Source organism: Salvelinus alpinus, chromosome 3, assembly GCF_045679555.1.
Source record: "Salvelinus alpinus chromosome 3, SLU_Salpinus.1, whole genome shotgun sequence".
NCBI classification, from domain to species: domain Eukaryota; kingdom Metazoa; phylum Chordata; class Actinopteri; order Salmoniformes; family Salmonidae; genus Salvelinus; species Salvelinus alpinus.
The window spans coordinates 2,832,194-2,854,798 of record NC_092088.1 but is presented as its reverse complement, the minus strand read 5'-3'; the positions used below and the strand labels follow the sequence as shown (position 1 = coordinate 2,854,798).

General features: G+C 41.8%; 1 protein-coding gene across 9 annotated transcripts in view; it reads left to right on the top strand.

The window, feature by feature from the left end:
- ggps1 (geranylgeranyl diphosphate synthase 1) overlaps window positions 1–22,605 on the top strand; it is a 42,139-nt gene that overhangs the window by 172 nt on the left and 19,362 nt on the right. The window contains exons 1-3 of one of the 9 annotated variants that reach the window (XM_071391275.1): window positions 11–342; window positions 10,933–11,036; window positions 14,103–14,173. In XM_071391275.1, the coding sequence (XP_071247376.1) occupies window positions 10,961–11,036; window positions 14,103–14,173 (147 nt within the window). In that variant the 5' untranslated portion in view covers window positions 11–342; window positions 10,933–10,960. Of the gene's footprint in view, window positions 1–10; window positions 343–10,932; window positions 11,037–11,774; window positions 11,800–14,102; window positions 14,174–22,605 lie in introns of those variants that run through there. The other 8 variants (XM_071391276.1, XM_071391277.1, XM_071391278.1 and 5 more) reach the window with 8 other exon arrangements.

Here is a 22,605-nt window from a genome sequence, read left to right as displayed (position 1 = left end):
CCTGCGCTTGCTCTGTGAAGGAGCCATGGCGTATATAGCTAGCAGTAGAAGCGGATGAACATTTTTTCGACCAAATCATCTTGGTCCCACGTCTTATTGCTGGCTCAGTGTATCGCCATCATGGTGTGGTTTGGACAACTATGACAATATTTGATTGTATAGTAACTTGGCGTCTAATCGTAAGTTCATACTGATCAATTATGATCGTAATATTTTTTGGGATGTTTAAATAAATTATCTGGAAAAAGCTTGTTGACCTGGGCGCTAATGTTAGCAAATTGGCTAGCTAAGAAAAGGGTCTGAAAGCGGAAGTGGGGACGTTTCCGTATACCGGCTGACAAGGTGGGTGGAGCTATGTGTTTACCCAACTACAAGATAAAGAAACAGTAGCGACTAAGCTGAAACTGTTCAATTGTTGTTGTTAGTGACTATATTTTCTCCTTTGTTTTGTTAGCTAGTGGCTTGTGGGCTGGCACTTCCGTTGGAGTACTTATAAGCAGCACTATCATTCTCATGTTCGCTCATTGCTCATAGAAAGATATATATATTAGGTTACATTCGTAGTCGTTTTGCAGTTGGGTTTTCAACAACCGTGAAACCACAATGATGAAGCAGTTTGTCAGTTTACAGAATTAGAATAGATCATTATTTTATTATAATGAACAAAAATGTAAACGCAACATGTAAAGTGTTGGTCCCATATTTCATGAGCTGAAACGAAAGATCACAGAAGTTTTCCATAACCATAAAAAAGCTTATTTCTCTCATTTTGTGGCCAAATTTGTTTACATCCCTATTAGTGAGTATTTCTCCTTTTGCCAAGATAATCCATCCACTTGACAGGTATGCAATGGCGATTTTAGCATGTACATCTTGGGGCAACCTTTATTTTAATGCATGTCAGGAAAGCTATAACACTAAACAATACATTCATTGCACTATAACTGTGACAAGCGGTGCCCACAAACTGTTAGGGCCTACATAAAGCTGTTCCAACCGCAGAGTCCATACACCTTACCACCGCTACACCTGGCTATCAGTGGAGCCTTGTCTGGCAGAGAAACAGTTCCTTCAGCCTCATTTACTGCCTTTAAAAAAAAAAAACATGGCTGATTTGCTTAAACAAATGTGATTTGTAATGACAACTGAGATGTACAAACTATGGCATGAAGGAACGACAAGCGGAAGAGGCAATGGTTCATTTAGATAAGACATTAATGATTGAGCTAAGACGGACGTAGTCAATAACTTTGTTCAGCACCTGAAATGTACAGCGTCAGAATTCAGAACATGGGCCATTCTTACAGTATTCTCCCTGTACACCAAGTCAGAACCATAGGATAAATGAAGGGGGCATATAAGCAGACAATGAAAGGTCTTACAATATTCAGTAATTAAATTTCTCTAAGACAGGCTATAGGCTACATGTGCACCACCAAGTCAGAACAGTAGGCTAAGTTATGAGGGGGAAAAGGGACCAAATTATTAGGGTGAGGCACATGGGCTACTAACAGCTTACTACACAACATACACTTAGTATTACTTTCTTAGCTACGGTATACATATCTCCCTGGCATATTACATAATTTATGCAGCAGTATACAACATTTTTGGACTCACCTTGTGCTGTGCTCACTTGAACAGGAAGGTGGTGCAGAGGTCCTTCGTGGGCATATTTTGTCAAACTTTGTCATCAAAGTCTGGCATTCCCTGGATTTATGGTGCTTTCAAGACAACTGGGAACTCTGGGGGGGGGGGGGGGGGGAACAAGGTTGAATCATGACTTCAGTGATCTTAAGGTCATTGCTCTAGAAAGAAGCCTGAGTTCCCAACTTGCAATTCCGAGTTGGATGACTGTTAAAAATATTTAAAAAATCCCAGAATTCCCAGTTATCTTGAACTCCCTGAAGTCTGACATTTATCAGTTGGTGTGGTCCCTCAGTATGGTGACAATACAGCATGGTGTGGTGATGCTATGGTGAGGACCCTCAGTATGGTCATAATATGGTATGGTGAGGTCTCTCAGTATGGTGATAATATGGTATGGTGAGGTCTCTCAGTATGGTGATAATATGGTATGGTGAGGTCTCTCAGTATGGTGATAGAATTGGTATGGTGAGGTCTCTCAGTATGGTGATAATATGGTATGGTGATGGTATGGTGAGGTCTCTCAGTATGGTGATAATATGGTATGGTGATAATATGGCATGGTGAGGTCCCTGGTCATTCCCAGCCCTACTATGTATGGACTGTAATTTGATATATTTTGGTAGCCTGCCCTAGACAATATTTCAGAATTCGTGGGCAGTCCATTATATTAAAATGTTTGAATTCAAACTTATTGCTGACAGGTCCACAACAATTTGTCATTGTTTTCTCTCTTTCAGAAACTGACAGTCCTTTGCCAGGTACAGCATAAATTGCGGCAAAAGATGTGTGGCAGAATGTTTACAATAAATTGACCCGTAGCTTATGTGAAATATGACAGTATATGGGTAGTCTTAAGGTATTGCTGTGACGTCAGTGCCTATTTAATCTCAGAGCCTATAGCGAGGCAGGATATCGAAACACAATCTGTTGATAAGAAGAATATTAAACAGCAAATTTGTATTTTGCATAGAAGTGTGGGCTGTACAAATTACCCTACGTTTTAAATAGTTCTGAATATACACTCAAACCTTCAGAATGAGCAGACTTTTTGTTTAAGTTTGGGGGGGGGGGAAATCCCTGCAAAATATCCACACTTTCTGCTGGTCCACAACAAAGTGGGTTAGTTGTATAGCTAGCTAAAGTACAGATGAATGGGGGTTAGTTGTATAGCTAGCTAAAGTACAGATGAAAGGGGGTTAGTTCTATAGCTAGCTAAAGTACAGATGAAAGGGGGTTAGTTCTATAGCTAGCTAAAGTACAGATGAAAGGGGGTTAGTTGTATAGCTAGCTAAAGTACAAATGAAAGGGGGTTAGTTGTATAGCTAGCTAAAGTACAGATGAAAGGGGGTTAGTTGTATAGCTAGCTAAAGTACAGATGAAAGGGGGTTAGTTGTATAGCTAACTAAAGTACAGATGAAAGGGGGTTAGTTGTATAGCTAACTAAAGTACAGATGAAAGGGGGTTAGTTGTATAGCTAACTTATCTTTTGGTTTAAACAACAAGGCAGAAAGGGACACAATCTCCACGAGTTTTGTAACTTCAAATGGAAAGAAGCAGAGAGGATAAGATTTTGTTTGAATTGAGGCTAAATAAATGTTATCTAGCTAGTTCCATGAAACAGTAAGGGTTTCCAGTGTCAACCCGTTCATAAATGTTATCTAGCTAGTTCCATAAAACAGTAAGGGTTTCCAGTGTCAACCCGTTCATAAATGTTATCTAGCTAGTTCCATGAAACGGTAAGGGTTTCCAGTGTCAACCCGTTCATAAATGCTATCTAGCTAGTTCCATAAAACGGTAAGGGTTTCCAGTGTCAACCCATTCATAAATGCTATCTAGCTAGTTCCATAAAACAGTAAGGGTTTCCAGTGTCAACCCGTTCATAAATGTTATCTAGCTAGTTCCATAAAACGGTAAGGGTTTCCAGTGTCAACCCATTCATAAATGCTATCTAGCTAGTTCCATAAAACGGTAAGGGTTTCCAGTGTCAACCCATTCATAAATGTTATCTAGCTAGTTCCATAAAACGGTAAGGGTTTCCAGTGTCAACCCGTTCATAAATGTTATCTAGCTAGTTCCATAAAACAGTAAGGGTTTCCAGTGTCAACCCGTTCATAAATGCTATCTAGCTAGTTCCATAAAACGGTAAGGGTTTCCAGTGTCAACCCGTTCATAAATGCTAAGGAGCGTTAGCGTTCCCCCTAGGGATGGGTGGTTTACGCTTTTACTATATTCTGCTATTGATGCACGGACCGGTTTGGGGTTTTTGTATAACGGTATTTTTAATGTTTGGTTTGTTAAATGTCCGTTTTTATAGTTTTTGCTCTGTTTTGCTACTTGAATCCTCTCTCTCCCTCTCCTTCCTGCTGCTTGCTGCTAACCACACCAAGTCCTGCCCCCCCGATCACTCAAGGAGAGAGCAGTTGCTCAACCACAGTCACGAGCTCTTTTCTTTCTGTTCACTCTGCAGTTTAGTTTATTAGGATCCCCATTAGATACTGCACATACAGCAGCTTCTCGTCCCTGGGGTCCACATACAGCATACAACATACAAAGTACAGAAGAGTTGTAGACAAGAACACTTAAGATATTTATTTATTTCAGAGGTTATATATTTTAGAGACAACATACTATTTCCACACTATTCATATTGTTAAATGAGATCTTTAGAGAGGAGAGGCGCTGTGATACAATATGTTATTAAATCTAAACATTATTATTTGGGCAGAGTGGCAGATCATTCCATGATGACATGACTCTATACATAACTGAGTAACCTCTGGTAACAGATCATTCCATGATGACATGACTCTATACATAACTGAGTAACCTCTGGTAACAGATCATTCCATGATGACATGACTCTATACATAACTGAGTAACCTCTGGTAACAGATCATTCCATGATGACATGACTCTATACATAACTGAGTAACCTCTGGTAACAGATCATTCCATGATGACATGACTCTATACATAACTGAGTAACCTCTGGTAACAGATCATTCCATGATGACATGACTCTATACATAACTGAGTAACCTCTGGTAACAGATCATTCCATGATGACATGACTCTATACATAACTGAGTAACCTCTGGTAACAGATCATTCCATGATGACATGGTTCTATACATAACTGAGTAACCTCTGGTAACAGATCATTCCATGATGACATGACTCTATACATAACTGAGTAACCTCTGGTAACAGATCATTCCATGATGACATGACTCTATACATAACTGAGTAACCTCTGGTAACAGATCATTCCATGATGACATGGTTCTATACATAACTGAGTAACCTCTGGTAACAGATCATTCCATGATGACATGACTCTATACATAACTGAGTAACCTCTGGTAACAGATCATTCCATGATGACATGACTCTATACATAACTGAGTAACCTCTGGTAACAGATCATTCCATGATGACATGACTCTATACATAACTGAGTAACCTCTGGTAACAGATCATTCCATGATGACATGGTTCTATACATAACTGAGTAACCTCTGGTAACAGATCATTCCATGATGACATGACTCTATACATAACTGAGTAACCTCTGGTAACAGATCATTCCATGATGACATGACTCTATACATAACTGAGTAACCTCTGGTAACAGATCATTCCATGATGACATGACTCTATACATAACTGAGTAACCTCTGGTAACAGATCATTCCATGATGACATGACTCTATACATAACTGAGTAACCTCTGGTAACAGATCATTCCATGATGACATGACTCTATACATAACTGAGTAACCTCTGGTAACAGATCATTCCATGATGACATGACTCTATACATAACTGAGTAACCTCTGGTAACAGATCATTCCATGATGACATGACTCTATACAGTGAGGGAAAAAAGTATTTGATCCCCTGCTGATTTTGTACGTTTGCCCACTGACAAAGAAATGATCAGTCTATAATTTTTATGGTAGGTTTATTTGAACAGTGAGAGACAGAATATCAACAAAAAAATCCAGAAAAACGCATGTCAAAAATGTTATGAATTGATTTGCATTTTAATGAGGGAAATAAGTATTTGACCCCTCTGCAAAACATGACTTAGTACTTGGTGGCAAAACCCTTGTTGGCAATCAGAGGTCAGACGTTTCTTGTAGTTGGCCACCAGGTTTGCACACATCTCAGGAGGGATTTTGTCCCACTCCTCTTTGCAGATCTTCTTTAAGTCATTAAGGTTTTGAGGCTGACGTTTGGCAACTCGAACCTTCAGCTCCCTCCACAGATTTTCTATGGGATTAAGGTCTGGATACTGGCTAGGCCACTCCAGGACCTTAATGTGCTTCTTCTTGAGCCACTCCTTTGTTGCCTTGGCCGTGTGTTTTGGGTCATTGTCATGCTGGAATACCCATCCACGACCCATTTTCAATACCCTGGCTGAGGGAAGGAGGTTTTCACCCAAGATTTGACGGTACATGGCCCCGTCCATCGTCCCTTTGATGCGGTGAAGTTGTCCTGTCCCTTTAGCAGAAAAACACCCCCAAAGCATAATGTTTCCACCTCCATGTTTGACGGTGGGGATGGTTTCTTGGGGTCATAGGCAGCATTCCTCCTCCTCCAAACACGGCAAGTTGGGTTGATGCCAAAGAACTCCATTTTGGTCTCATCTGACCACAACACGTTCACCCAGTTGTCCTCTGAATCATTCAGATGTTCATTGGCAAACTTCAGACGGGCATGTATATGTGCTTTCTTGAGCAGGGGGACCTTGCGGGCGCTGCAGGATTTCAGTCCTTCACGGCATAGTGTGTTACCAATTGTTTTCTTGATGACTATGGTCCCAGCTGCCTTGAGATCATTGACAAGATCCTCCTGTGTAGTTCTGGGCTGATTCCTCACCGTTCTCATGATCATTGCAACTTCACGAGGTGAGATCTTGCATGGAGCCCCAGGCTGAGGGAGATTGACAGGTCTTTTGTGTTTCTTCCATTTGCGAATAATCACAGAAACTGTTGTCACCTTCTCACCAAGCTGCTTGGCGATGGTCTTGTAGCCCATTCCAGCCTTGTGTAGGTCTACAATCTTGTCCCTGACATCCTTGGAGAGCTCTTTGGTCTTGGCCATGGTGGAGAGTTTGGAATCTGATTGATTGATTGCTTCTGTGGACAGGTATCTTTTATACAGGTAAGAAACTGAGATTAGGAGCACTCCCTTTAAGAGTGTGCTCCTAATCTCCGTTTGTTACCTGTATGAAAGACACCTGGGAGCCAGAAATCTTTTTGATTGAGAAGGGGTCAAATACTTATTTCCCTCATTAAAATGCAAATCAATTTATAACGTTTTTGACATGCATTTTTCTGGATATTTTTGTTGTTATTCTGTCTCTCACTGTTCAAATAAACCTACCATTAAAATTATAGACTGATAATATCTTTGTCAGTGGGCAAACGTACAAAATCAGCAGGGGATCAAAAACTTTTTTCCCTCACTGTACATAACTGAGTAACCTCTGGTAACAGATCATTCCATGATGACATGACTCTATACATAACTGAGTAACCTCTGGTAACAGATCATTCCATGATGACATGACTCTATACATAACTGAGTAACCTCTGGTAACAGATCATTCCATGATGACATGACTCTATACATAACTGAGTAACCTCTGGTAACAGATCATTCCATGATGACATGACTCTATACATAACTGAGTAACCTCTGGTAACAGATCATTCCATGATGACATGGTTCTATACATAACTGAGTAACCTCTGGTAACAGATCATTCCATGATGACATGACTCTATACATAACTGAGTAACCTCTGGTAACAGATCATTCCATGATGACATGACTCTATACATAACTGAGTAACCTCTGGTAACAGATCATTCCATGATGACATGGTTCTATACATAACTGAGTAACCTCTGGTAACAGATCATTCCATGATGACATGACTCTATACATAACTGAGTAACCTCTGGTAACAGATCATTCCATGATGACATGACTCTATACATAACTGAGTAACCTCTGGTAACAGATCATTCCATGATGACATGACTCTATACATAACTGAGTAACCTCTGGTAACAGATCATTCCATGATGACATGACTCTATACATAACTGAGTAACCTCTGGTAACAGATCATTCCATGATGACATGACTCTATACATAACTGAGTAACCTCTGGTAACAGATCATTCCATGATGACATGACTCTATACATAACTGAGTAACCTCTGGTAACAGATCATTCCATGATGACATGGTTCTATACATAACTGAGTAACAGATCATTCCATGATGACATGACTCTATACATAACTGAGTAACCTCTGGTAACAGATCATTCCATGATGACATGACTCTATACATAACTGAGTAACCTCTGGTAACAGATCATTCCATGATGACATGGTTCTATACATAACTGAGTAACAGATCATTCCATGATGACATGACTCTATACATAACTGAGTAACCTCTGGTAACAGATCATTCCATGATGACATGACTCTATACATAACTGAGTAACCTCTGGTAACAGATCATTCCATGATGACATGACTCTATACATAACTGAGTAACCTCTGGTAACAGATCATTCCATGATGACATGACTCTATACATAACTGAGTAACCTCTGGTAACAGATCATTCCATGATGACATGGTTCTATACATAACTGAGTAACAGATCATTCCATGATGACATGACTCTATACATAACTGAGTAACCTCTGGTAACAGATCATTCCATGATGACATGACTCTATACATAACTGAGTAACCTCTGGTAACAGATCATTCCATGATGACATGGTTCTATACATAACTGAGTAACAGATCATTCCATGATGACATGACTCTATACATAACTGAGTAACCTCTGGTAACAGATCATTCCATGGTGACATGACTCTATACATAACTGAGTAACCTCTGGTAACAGATCATTCCATGATGACATGGTTCTATACATAACTGAGTAACCTCTGGTAACAGATCATTCCATGATGACATGACTCTATACATAACTGAGTGACATGTTAAATCTGTTTTTGGTCTGGGTACTGTGAAGAAACCCATAGTGATGGGTCTGCTGGGTATGTATGTCTGTTCTGAAGTGAATGCAAATAGACTTTACAAGTGGCTTTAGGCCTTTTCAACACACACACACACACACATTTCTTTAAAAGAGTGAGCAGAAATCAACTACTTCTCTTAATCATGAAAGGCTATCATGCATGTTGTGTGTGTGGTTAAGTGCAAGGTGTGCTGCTCTGTTTTGAGCCAGCTGCAGCTTTGCTTGGTCTTTGCTGCACGGATGGTAATGAAGATCGGACTGGTTTTTATAACAGACATACCCCCCCCCCCCCACATCCTCACAACAACTTTGTCAATATGACCTGACCGTGATAACTGGCCATCCAATGTTCCTCTTAGAGTTCGGATTCTTCAACGTGTTAAATGGTCACACCCTTTATACACAACTCCAGTTGAGGTGTAGGTCTGAGAGGAATGCTTTGAACCAAGTACAATGTTTTGGGTTTTAGATGTATTTAAGACCAATTTATTGGTATCTATCCTGACACTGGCTGTAAACCTCCTTGTCAAGAGTCTGAGCTCACTGGCTGTAACTCCTTGTCAAGAGTCTGAGCTCACTGGCTGTAAACCTCCTTGTCAAGAGTATGAGCTCACTGGCTGTACTCCTTGTCAGGAGTCTGAGCTCACTGGCTGTAACTCCTTGCCAAGAGTCTGAGCTCACTGGCTGTAACTCCTTGTCAAGAGTCTGTGAGCTCACTGGCTGTAACTCCTTGTCAAGAGTCTGTGAGCTCACTGGCTGTAACTCCTTGTCAAGAGTCTGTGAGCTCACTGGCTGTAACTCCTTGTCAAGAGTCCCATCCACTGCCTCCCTCAGTCTTTTCAACCTTTCTTTTCCCTCCAATCCTCCTCTCTTAACCAATTACGCAACTCCTTCTGAAAATATTCAACTTTTCCAAGCCAAAATCTATTTTTAGCCTCCTCCTCGAGAGACATGCTAAGCCCTGTACTCCCTCAGTCTCTCTGACATGTCAACTCTGTGACTTTTTTTTTTATATAGACAGGTGTTTCTTTCATGGCCAAGCAATTGGATTGGCCACAGGTGGACTCCAAGTTGTATTGACATCTCAAGGATGATCAAATTTAAATTTGATGCACCTGAGCTCAATTTGTCATAGCAAACGTGTGGGAATAGTTATGAAAATTAGATGTTTCTAATTTTGTCATTATGGGGTGAGAGAAATATATTTAATTCATTTTGAAATGAGGCTGTAACAACAATTCTAGAATAAGTCAAGGGGTATGAATGCACTGTACATGTGAAAATTACACCAAAAGTATTTACTTTAAAAAAAATCTCCACCCCATCTAAAAAAAATACATAGAATTGCAGGACATTAGCTGGAAAACTGCAGAAATAATATACCTGCCCCTTGGCAAAATGTGTAGAATTGCAGGAAATTAACTTTAAAACTTCAAAAATGTTCTCTGCCATCAAGAGAGGGGGCCACTAAAATATTTTGCCTCCATCACAGCTCTATCCTGGCTTCCTGAACTCACTAGAGACTTTATCTCATATTAATCGTGTCCGTCTGACAGTTTTTTTTTTTGTTGTTTAAAATCTCTGAATTATTTTAGATGACTTTGATCGAGTTGGCTATAAATCGATATCGGAATGTGCTCCTCCTCCCTCCTGCTGCGATGTACTGACTGCAGGCATGTCAGTGGCTGTGACGTAGGGTTCAGATACATTTACATTACATTTCAGTCATTTAGCAGACGCTCTTATCCAGAGCGACTTACAAATTGGTGCATTCGAAGAGTGAATGAAATGGTAGGAGGGACATCCCACCTTCAAGTGGTGTCAGATTTTCACATCCTACGCCACACAGGCGTGCGGTAGGACCTAGGGTGTCCACACAGGTAGGACCTAGGGTGTCCACACAGGTAGGACCTAGGGTGTCCACACAGGCGTGCTGTAGGACCTAGGGTGTCCACAGATTTTATAAGTGAACATGTTGGTCTAAGGTTTTAGGAACTCATGCCCTAAGTAGTGCACACGTTTTGACCAGGGACAAAGGTAGTGCACTATGTGTACGGGATAGGGGGGCATTTACCACAGAGTACTTCTTTTAGTTTTATTTGTCGATTTTTTTTATTTTTTTATTTATTATTATTTATTTTTTTATATATATATTTTTTTTATTGTTTATTTGTTAGTTCACATTCTCTACTACTACAGGTTCATTGATTGGTGGAAACCGCAAGTGATGGATGGAGACATGGATTCAGCAGGGCCGGAGAGGATTCTGCTGGAACCCTACAAGTACCTGCTACAGCTGCCAGGTACACATATACACACACACACACACACACTATGTAGCTGCCAGGTACACACACACACTGTGCAGCTGCTAGATGTGTACACACACACACACACTATGTAGCTGCCAGGTACACACACACTATGTAGCTGCCAGGCACACACACACACACACTGTGCCGCTGTCAGGTAAGGAAGGCCCTACAGCCATGATACCAACATGCCGGAAACAGCTGGTGGTCCTTGGCTGTGTGGTTTTCATTAAACTCACACAGCCTGTATGAGACGTTTTGTAGACTACAAATGTCCTCCCCGTCTTTCAGCTCTGTTATCTTAGTCCTGTTCTCTATAGATGCTCCTTTTGAATCAGGAGCCCTAAAGAAATAGGATGGCGTTAGGTTTTCTGGAGGTGACGTCATCGTGTCATTTAATGGACTAGCGAGCAGAACATCAAGCTGTTGGGAACAGCCCCTTGAGGTAGTGATCAACATGACCGCCTTTAAAACAGCACTCCTGGCTCCCTTTTTTTCACCTCATTTAACACCTGATTTACTTAACAAAAAGGCACTTTCCTTTTTGGTTCTCGATTGTTTCTCAAACTACGGTGGATGCCGATAACATCATGTATTCCCATCAGATCAAATCCTTCAGTACCCTACTCCCTGAACTTTTCTGTTTTGCTCAAAACATTTTTTTTTACCCTTTTAGCGCAGTATTATCGAACTCATTCCATGGAGGACTTTGTGTCTGCTGGTTTTTCCTTTCAATTAAGACCTAAACAACCAGGTGAGGAGAGTTCCTTATTAATTATGTGACGTTGATTCAAAAAGGGAGGAGTGTGAACCCGCAGACACTCGGCCTTCCGTGGAATGAGTTTGACATGTGCTTCAGTGTGTGTACTCTAGTCACAGTGCATTCGGAAAGTATTCAGACCCTTTGACTTTATCCACATTTTTATTACGTTACAGCCATAATCAAATAATTGATGAGGGTGGGAAAATGTAATCAGTCTACACAAAGTGAAAGTAGATATTTTAGAAATGTTTTGCAAATGTATAAAATAAATACGTACCTTATTTACTTAAGTATTCAGACCCTTTGCTATGAGACTCGAAGCTGATCTCAGGTGCATCCTGTTTCCATTGATCATCCTTGAGGTGTTTCTACAACTGGATTTGGAGTCCATCTGTGGTAAATTCAATTGATTGGACATGATTTGGAAAGGCACACACCTGTCTATATAAGGTCCCACAGTTGAGGTCCCGGTATCATGCTTAATTACAACAGAAAATACACCGAATATAAAGAATCACGTCCGTCAACACTGTAAAGGTATTTTTATTTATTTTTTACCTTTTTAACGTTACAAATGTAGACTTAGAGGACAGAGAAACCGACCCCTGGTATAATTTGGGATGCTTTTTCAGGTGTTCATTAGGGGAATGATAATCTCAAATTAAATCTGAGTTAGAAATTAATCACTATTTTAGAAAAAGGCACTAAAAAATGTTTTAAAATGTCTGAACTTCAGCAGGAATATGGTCTTTTACTTTTAGAAGAGAGCCAACAACTACAGGTTAAACTCAGAATACTACAAATACATTCGAAACAATGCAATTTTAAAGAAAATTTGAAACTGCTTCTATGAAAATCTATATAAGTCAGAATTAAACAGTTGGACTGAATCTACAGTCTTCTTAGACCAACACGACTGACAAAACATAATCACGAAACACAGATCACCCCAAGATAAATATTCGACACAGTTAAAACATTCACATGGAGAAAAGAACCAGGAATCGATGGCTTTCACATAGAAATCTATTTAACGTTTTAGGACATAGTGCCGTCCCTATTTTACACAAATGACAACGCACACGTCACTTAATTCAGTACTTCCTGGTTCCATGTATCAAACCGTTATTTCGGTTATATTAAAACCAGGAAAATCTGAAGTGTCACAAGCTGATTACAGACCCTTTAAGTTAAAAAAAAATTACTTTTACCAGATTTGATACATATTAGTCAAACAGGGTTTATTAAAAATACACACTTACAAAAACAAGATAAAAATGGATGTTGATGCTGAAAAGGCTTTTGACCGTCTTGAACGGCCTTTTACTTTCAAAACTTTGGACGCTTGCAACTTTACAGCTGAAATAATACATACATAATAATATTACATAATAATATTATATTAATGTCGTAAAGCAAAACAATACGCAAATAATACATTATCAGATAAGACATTTTAAGAAAAGGGCACAAGACAGGGATGTTCTCTCTCCCCCTCATGTTTGCGCTGGCAATTGAATTTTTTGGGCTTCCTCTATACCAGGCGGTGTCAGGTCCTGGATCGCAGGGAGCTCAGCTCCAGTGATGTGTTCCTACATGGGTAGGAAGTACATGGGGGAAATTCTCAATTCGGCAAAAGTCTCATCTCCTCAACTCTTCCGTCCTCTCTCGTCCATGACCCGGAAACCGATAAGTGGTCGAGGAGAGTGTAAATTCATTAGTATTCACACCTCCTCCAGAACCTTCTCTCCTAAACAAAGCTAAATAACTGTAGAAATGCCTTTCATCTCCTAGTAAACCCATTCAGGTTTATAGAAGGGTTTTTCATCTTCTAGTAAATCTGTTTTTTACTGTAGAAGGCTTTTATCATATTCCAGATTCAATGGGATGTTTTCTGGTATGTGTCCCAAAATAGTACTCTATTTTCCCATATAGTGCACTACTTTTGACCAGGTCCATGTTTTATATACGGTATAGTAGTGCACTATATAGGGCATATAGTGCCATTTGGGATATAGGCCTGGTTGTTCAAAGTAGAGAAGTGGGGCCTCAGGAAATACTTTTTAGTTTCTTGTTGAGCTTTGAAACATGTTTGTGTCACAACTGGCACCGTATTCCTTATGTAGTGCACTACTTTTGACCACTACATGTGGTCTCAGTGGTCTGATCAAAAGTAGTGCATTCTATAGGGAATAGGGTTCCATTTGGGATGCAAGCGTCTTTGTTTGTGTCCTTTTTGTCTTTGACTTTTTTTTAAATTAAACAAACTTTTTTTCCTTTTTGGACTTTTTCAGGAAAACAAGTACGGACTAAACTCTCTCAGGCGTTTAACCACTGGCTCAATGTTCCCGAGGACAAACTTCAGGTAAGGACCAGGGATGTTTCAATGAGCTTATTTCCCAAATGGTCAATAGTAGTGCACTATAAAGGGAATAGGGTGCCAGACCTGGTCAATAGTAGTGCACTATAAAGGGAATAGGGTGCCAGACCTGGTCAATAGTAGTGCCCTATATAGGGAATAGGGTGCCAGACCAGGTCAATATTAGTGCACTATAAAAAGGGAATAGGGTGCCAGACCTGGTCAATATTAGTGCACTATAAAAAGGGAATAGGGTGCCAGACCTGGTCAATATTAGTGCACTATAAAAAGGGAATAGGGTGCCAGACCTGGTCAATATTAGTGCACTATAAAAAGGGAATAGGGTGCCAGACCTGGTCAATATTAGTGCACTATAAAAAGGGAATAGGGTGCCAGACCTGGTCAATATTAGTGCACTATAAAGGGAATAGGGTGCCAGACCTGGTCAATAGTAGTGCACTATAAAGGGAATAGGGTGCCAGACCTGGTCAATAGTAGTGCACTATAAAGGGAATAGGGTGCCAGACCTGGTCAATAGTAGTGCACTATAAAAAGGGAATAGGGTGCCAGACCTGGTCAATATTAGTGCACTATAAAAAGGGAATAGGGTGCCAGACCTGGTCAATATTAGTGCACTATAAAGGAAATAGGGTACGTTTTGTGATGCATCCTTTAACATTTAGATACAAACCTGTATTTACAGTGTATTTAAAGTATGAAAAATCCTGAAAAAGTTATGTAATTTAAAAAATGTGTATTCCTGTAAAAGTCAAGGAAATTAGTTACATTTTGGTTCATGTAATTCGTTTAGGCACACTTAAAAATATATAAAAAAATGTATCAATCACTTAGAAATCTGCCACCACCTGCGTATGTGTGCCAATGCGAGTGGGCCATTGGTCACGGAGAGACAGTAAGACATTGGTCACGGGGAGAGACAGTGAGACATTGGTCACGGGGAGAGACAGTGAGACATTGGTCACGGGGAGAGACAGTGAGACATTGGTCACGGGGAGAGACAGTGAGACATTGGTCACGGGGAGAGACAGTGAGACATTGGTCACGGGGAGAGACAGTGAGACATTGGTCACGGGGAGAGACAGTGAGACATTGGTCACGGGGAGAGAGTGAGACATTGGTCACGGAGAGAGAGTGGGCCATTGGTCACGGAGGGAGAGTGGGCCATTGGTCACGGAGAGAGAGTGGGCCATTGGTCACGGAGAGAGAGTGGGCCATTGGTCACGGAGAGAGAGTGAGACTGGTCACGGAGAGAGAGTGGGCCATTGGTCACGGAGAGAGAGTGGGCCATTGGTCACGGAGAGAGAGTGGGCCATTGGTCACGGAGAGAGAGTGGGCCATTGGTCACGGAGAGAGAGTGGGCCATTGGTCACGGAGAGAGAGTGGGCCATTGGTCACGGAGAGAGAGTGGGCCATTGGTCACGGAGAGAGAGTGAGACATTGCAGCAGCAGGTCGCTGTATAAAGTAATGATAATCAATAGACTCTAACGAGGTACAGGGCCTTAGGAAAGTATTCAGACCTCTTCACTTTTTGTTACGTTACGTTGCCTTATTCTATAAAAGATTGAATACAAAAAAATCCTCAGTAATTTACACACAATATCCCATAAAGACAAACCGAAAACAGATTTGCAAAATGTCTAAAAAACTGTTAAAACAGAAATACCTTATTTACATAAGTATTCAGACCCTTTGCTATGAGACTCTAAATGGATTTCAGATGCATCCTGTTTCCATTGATCATCTTTGAGATGTTTCTACAACTTGATTGGAGTCCACCTGTGGTAAACTCAATTGATTGGTCATTATTTGGAAAGGCACACACCTGTCTATATAAGGTCCCACAGTTGACAGTGCATGTCAGAGCAAAAACCAAACCATTAGGTTGAAGGAATTGTCTGTAGAGCGCAGAGACAGGATTGTGTCGAGACACAGATCTGGGGAAGGGTACCAAGACATCTCTGCAGCACTCCACCAATCAGGCCTTTATGGTAGAGTGGCCAGATGGAAGTCACTCCTCAGTAAAAGGCACATGACAGCCCGCTTGGAGTTTGCCAAAAGGCACCTAAAGACTCTCAGACCATGAGGAACAAGATTCTCTGGTCTGATGAAACCAAATGAATGCCTGAATGCCAAGCGTCACGTCTGCAGAAAAGCTGGCACCATCCCTACGGTGAAGCATGGTGGTGGCAGCATCCTGCTGTGGGGATGTTTTTCAGCGGCAGGGACTGGCACACTAGTCAGGATCAAGGGAAAGATATCCTTGATGAGAACCTGCTCCATAGCTCTCAGGACCTCAAACTGGGGTGAAGGTTCACCTTCCAACAGGACAACGACCATAAGCACACAGCCAAGACAACGAAGGAGTGGCTTCGGGACAAGTCTGAGTGGCCCAGCCAGATCCCGGACTTAAACCTGATCGAACATCACTGGAGAGACCTGAAAATAGCTGTGCAGCAACGCTCCCCATCCAACCTGACAGAGCTCCCCATCCAACCTGACAGAGCTCCCCATCCAACCTGACAGAGCTCCCCATCCAACCTGACAGAGCTCCCCATCCAACCTGACAGAGCTTGAGGATCTGCAGAGAAGAATGGGAGAAACTCATCAAATCAAATGTTATTAGTCACATGCGCCGAATACAACCTTACAGTGAAATGCTTATTTACGAGCCCCTAACCGACAGTGCAGTTTCCAAAATACAGACAAGAAAAAGAGAAGTAACAAGTAATTAAAGAACAGCAGTAAGAAAATAGCTATATATATATATATATATATATATATACATACAGTGGGGAGAACAAGTATTTGATACACTGCCGATTTTGCAGGTTTTCCTACTTACAAAGCATGTAGAGGTCTGTAATTTCTATCATGGGTACACTTCAACTATGAGAGACGGAATCTAAAACAAAAATCCAGAAAATCACATTGTATGATTTTTAAGTAATTAATTTGCATTTTATTGCATGACATAAGTATTTGATACATCAGAAAAGCAGATCTTAATATTTGGTACAGAAACCTTTGTTTGCAATTACAGAGATCATACGTTTCCTGTAGTTCTTGACCAGGTTTGCACACACTGCAGCAGGGATTTTGGCCCACTCCTCCATACAGATCTTCTCCAGATCCTTCAGGTTTCGGGGCTGTCGCGGGGCAATACGGACTTTCAGCTCCCTCCAAAGATTTTCTATTGGGTTCAGGTCTGGAGACTGGCTAGGCCACTCCAGGACCTTGAGATGCTTCTTACGGAGCCACTCCTTAGTTGCCCTGGCTGTGTGTTTCGGGTCGTTGTCATGCTGGAAGACCCAGCCACGACCCATCTTCAATGCTCTTACTGAGGGAAGGAGGTTGTTGGCCAAGATCTCGCGATACATGGCCCCATCCATCCTCCCCTTAATACGGTGCAGTCGTCCTGTCCCCTTTGCAGAAAAGCATCCCCAAAGAATGATGTTTCCACCTCCATGCTTCACGGTTGGGATGGTGTTCTTGGGGTTGTACTCATCCTTCTTCTTCCTCCAAACACGGCGAGTGGAGTTTAGACCAAAAAGCTCTATTTTTGTCTCATCAGACCACATGACCTGCTCCCATTCCTCCTCTGGATCATCCAGATGGTCATTGGCAAACTTCAGACGGGCCTGGACATGCGCTGGCTTGAGCAGGTGGACCTTGCGTGCGCTGCAGGATTTTAATCCATGACGGTGTAGTGTGTTACTAATGGTTTTCTTTGAGACTGTGGTCCCAGCTCTCTTCAGGTCATTGACCAGGTCCTGCCGTGTAGTTCTGGGCTGATAACTCACCTTCCTCATGATCATTGATGCCCCACGAGGTGAGATCTTGCATGGAGCCCCAGACCGAGGGTGATTGACCGTCATCTTGAACTTCTTCCATTTTCTAATAATTGCGCCAACAGTTGTTGCCTTCTCACCAAGCTGCTTGCCTATTGTCCTGTAGCCCATCCCAGCCTGTTGCATGTCTACAATTTTATCCCTGATGTCCTTATACAGCTCTCTGGTCTTGGCCATTGTGGAGAGGTTGGAGTCTGTTTGATTGAGTGTGTGGACAGGTGTTTTTTATACAGGTAACGAGTTCAAACAGGTGCAGTTAATACAGGTAATGAGTGGAGAACAGGAGGGCTTCTTAAAGAAAAACTAACAGGTCTGTGAGAGCCGGAATTCTTACTGGTTGGTAGGTGATCAAATACTTATGTCATGCAATAAAATGCAAATGAATTACTTAAAAATCATACAATGTGATTTTCTGGATTTTTGTTTTAGATTCCGTCTCTCACAGTTGAAGTGTACCTATGATAAAAATTACAGACCTCTACATGCTTTGTAAGTAGGAAAACCTGCAAAATCAGCAGTGTATCAAATACTTGTTCTCCCCACTGTATATATATATATATGCGGGGGCACCGGTTAGTTGAGGTAGTATGTACAGAAGTCAGAAGTTTACATACACTTAGGTTGGAGTCATTACCTCGTTTTTCAACCACTCCACAAATGTATTGTTAAACTATAGTTTTGGCAAGTCTGTTAGGACATCTACTTTGTGCATTACACAAGTAATTTTTCTAACAATTGTTTACAGACAGATTATTTCACTTATTCACTGTATCACAATTCCAGTGGGTCAGAAGTTTACATACACTAAGTTGACTGTCCCTTTAAACAGCTTGGAAAATTGCCGAAAATTATGTCATGGCATTAGCTTCTTCTGATTGGCTAATTGACAAAATTTTAGTCAATTGGAGGTGTACATGTGGATGTATTCAAGGCCTTCCTTCAAGACCTCAGAAGAAAAATTGTAGACCTCCACAAGTCTGGTTCATCCTTGGGAGCAATGTCCAAACGCCTGAAGGTACCGCGTTCATCTGTACAAACAATAGTACGCAAGTATAAACACCATGGGATCATGCAGCCGTCATACCGCTCAGGAAGGAGACGCGTTCTGTCTCCTAGAGATGAACGTACTTTGGTGCGAAAAGTGCAAATCAATCCCAGAACAACAGCAAAGGACCTTGTGAAGATGCTGGAGGAAACGGGTACAAAAGTATCTATAGCCACAGTAAAACGAGTCCTATATCAACATAACCTGAAAGGCTGCTCAGCAAGGAAGAAGCCACTGCTCCAAAACCGCCATTAAAAAGACGGACTACGGTTTGCAACTGCACATGGGGACAAAGATCGTACTTTTTCGAGAAATGTCCTCTGGTCTGATGAAACAAAAATAGAACTGTTTGGCCATAATGACCATCGTTACGTTTGGAGGATAAAGGGGGATGCTTGCAAGCCGAAGAACACCATCCCAACCGTGAAGCACGGGGGTGGCAGCATCATGTTTTGGGGTTGCTTTGTTGCAGGAGGAACTGGTACACTAAACCAAAATAGATGACATCATGAGGCAGGAAAATTATGTGGATATATTGAAGCAACATCTCAAGACATCAGTCAGGAAGTTAAAGCTTGGTCGCAAATGGGTCTTCCAAATGGACAATGACCCCAAGCATACTTCTAAAGTTGTGGCAAAATGGCTTAAGGACAACAAAGTCAAGGTATTGGAGAGGCCATCACAAAGCCCTGACCTCAAACCTATAGAAAATTTGTGGGCAGAACTGAAAAAGCGTGTGCGAGCAAGGAGGCCTACAAACCTGACACTGTTACACCAGCTCTGTCAGGCAGAATGGGCCAAAATTCACCCAACCTATTGTGGGAAGCTTGTGGAAGGCTACCTTAAACGTTTGACCCAAGTTAAACAATTTAAAGGCAATACTACCAAATACTATTTGAGTTTATGTAAACTTCTGACCCACTGGGAATGTGATGAAAGAAATAAAAGCTGAAATAAATCATTCTCTCTACTATTATTCTGACATTTCACATTCTTAAAATAAAGTGGTGATCCTAACTGACCTAAAACAGGGAATTGTTACTCGGATTAAATGTCAGCAATTGTGAAAAACTGAGTTTAAATGTATTTGGCTAAGGTGAATGTAAACAGAGTAGCAGTAATGTCAGTGTGGTTAGTGTCCAGTAACTCCAGTGCAAAATTAATTAAAAACAGCTGCACCATCGAGAGCATCCTGACCGGTTGCATCACCACCTGAGTAAGTAATCTGGGTCCATTTGATTAACTGATCGGCAGTCTCATGGCTTGGGGATAGAAGCTGTTATGGAGCCTTTTGGTCCCGGACTTGGCGCTCCTTGATAGTGCAGCTGAATAACTTTGAGACTTTGAGATTGACAAATCTTTTCAGCCTCCTGAGGGGGGAATAGGCGTTGTCATGCCCTCTTCACAACTGTCTTGTTGTGTTTGGACCATGATTGGTCCTTAGTGATGTGGACACCCTGGAACTTGAAGCTTTCGACCCGCTCCACTACTCCACGTTCGGTCTTCCTTTTCCTGTCGTCCACGATCAGCTCCTTTGTGTTGCTCTCGTTGGAGGAGAGGTTGTCCTGGCACCACACATGTTTCTGACCTCCTTATAGGCTGTCTCGTCGTTGTCGGTGATCAGGCCTAACACGTCGGCAAACTTCATGGTGTTGGAGTCGTGCATGGCCACGCAGTCATGGGTGAACAGGGAGTACACGAGGGGACTAAGCATGCACCCCTGAGGGGTCTCCGTGTTAAGGGTCAGTTTTGCTTACTCTCACCACCTGGGGGTGGCATGTTAGGAAGTCCATGATTCAGTGGCAGAGGGAGGTTTTCATTCCTAGGGTCCTTAGCCTAGTGATTAGCTCGGAGGGCACTATGGTGTTGACCGCTGAACTGTAGTCAATGAACAGCATTCTCACGTAGGTGTTCCTTTTGTCCACGTGAGAAATGGCAGTGTGGAGTGTCGTCAGTGAATATGTTTGGTGGAATTGGAGTATGTCAAGAGTTTCTGGGATAATGTTGTTGTGAGCCATAACCAGCCTTTCAAAGCATTTCATGGCTACAGATTTGAGAGCTACGGGCGGTAGTCATTTAGGCAGGTTACCTTGGCATTCTTGGGCACAGGGACTATGGTGGTCTGCTTGAAACATGTTGGTATTACAGACTCGGACAGGGAGAGGTTGAAAATGTCAGTGAAGACACTTGCCAGTTGGTCAACGCATTCTCTGAATTTTAACCTGTTTAAAGGTTGGCTACGGAGAGCATGATCACATAGTTGTCCAGAACAGCTGGTGTCCTCATGCATGGTCCAGTGTTGCTTGCCTCGACGTGAGCATAGAAGGTGTTTAGCTCGTGTGGTAGGTTTCCCTTTGTAATCCCGTTATAGTTTGCAAGTCCTGTCACAGCCGACAAGCGTCAGAGCCGGTGTAGTAGAATTGGATCTTGATCCTGTATTGAGACTCTGCCTGTTTGATGGTGAGTCAGAGGGCGTAGCGGGATTTCTCAAGTGGCTGGATTAGTGTCCTGCTTCTTGAAAGCAGCAGCTCTAGCCTTTAGCTCGGTGCGGATGTTGCCTGTAATCCATGGCCTCTGGTTGGGATATGTACGTATAGTCACTGTTGGGACGACGTCATCGATGCACTTAAGTCAGTGACTGATGTGGTAAACTTCTCAATGTCATTGGATGAATCCCAGAACATATTCCAATCTCTGCTAGTGAAACAGTCCTGTAGCTTAGCATCCACTTCATCGGACCACTTCCGTATTGAGCGCGTCACTAGTACTTCTTGCCTGTTTGAGTTGTTGCTTGTAAGTAGGATTTAGGAGTTATGGTCAGATTTGCCAAAGAGAGGGAGAACTTTGTACGCATCTCTGTATGTAGAGTAAAGGTTTTAATTTTTTTCTCTAGTTGCATTCTATGCCCTCTCTACCCTATACCCTCTCTACTCTATACCCTCTCTACTCTATACCTTCCCTTCTCCCTTCACCCTCTCTACCTTCCCTTCTCTACACCCTCCCTTCTTTATACCTTCCCCATAGCTTCCCTATGCCTTTTCTATCTCTCTATACCCTCCCTATACCGTGGCTTCAACAAATGGGTTGTGGTAGTCCTGCAGCACCATGTAACAGCAAGAAACCAAGGATTTTCTGAGGGTACTTTTGATACAATTGGAGAGCGAGAGAGCGACCCCTTTAGCTACTTTGACTGTGTTTGAGGGGTGGAGAATCAAATTCAGTGAGGAGTTAATTCTGTCACTTCCTCGTGTATTAAGGACTATTCCCCAGGCAGCGGCTGGTGATGATAGTACAACCAAATAGTTAACATTTTATTTAACATCCCTTTTGAAAACGACACATAGTTGTCATTGAACGCTCTGCACCATATTGTGACATTTTATTGATAACTGACTGCCATTTTCACCCCATTCTGGAACTTTGAGTGTTTGACATAGAGCTCCTTCAACATTACAAGAGGAGCTGTATGCTTATGCTAGCTACACAGGATGCTAGCTACACTATGCTACACAGGATGCTAGCT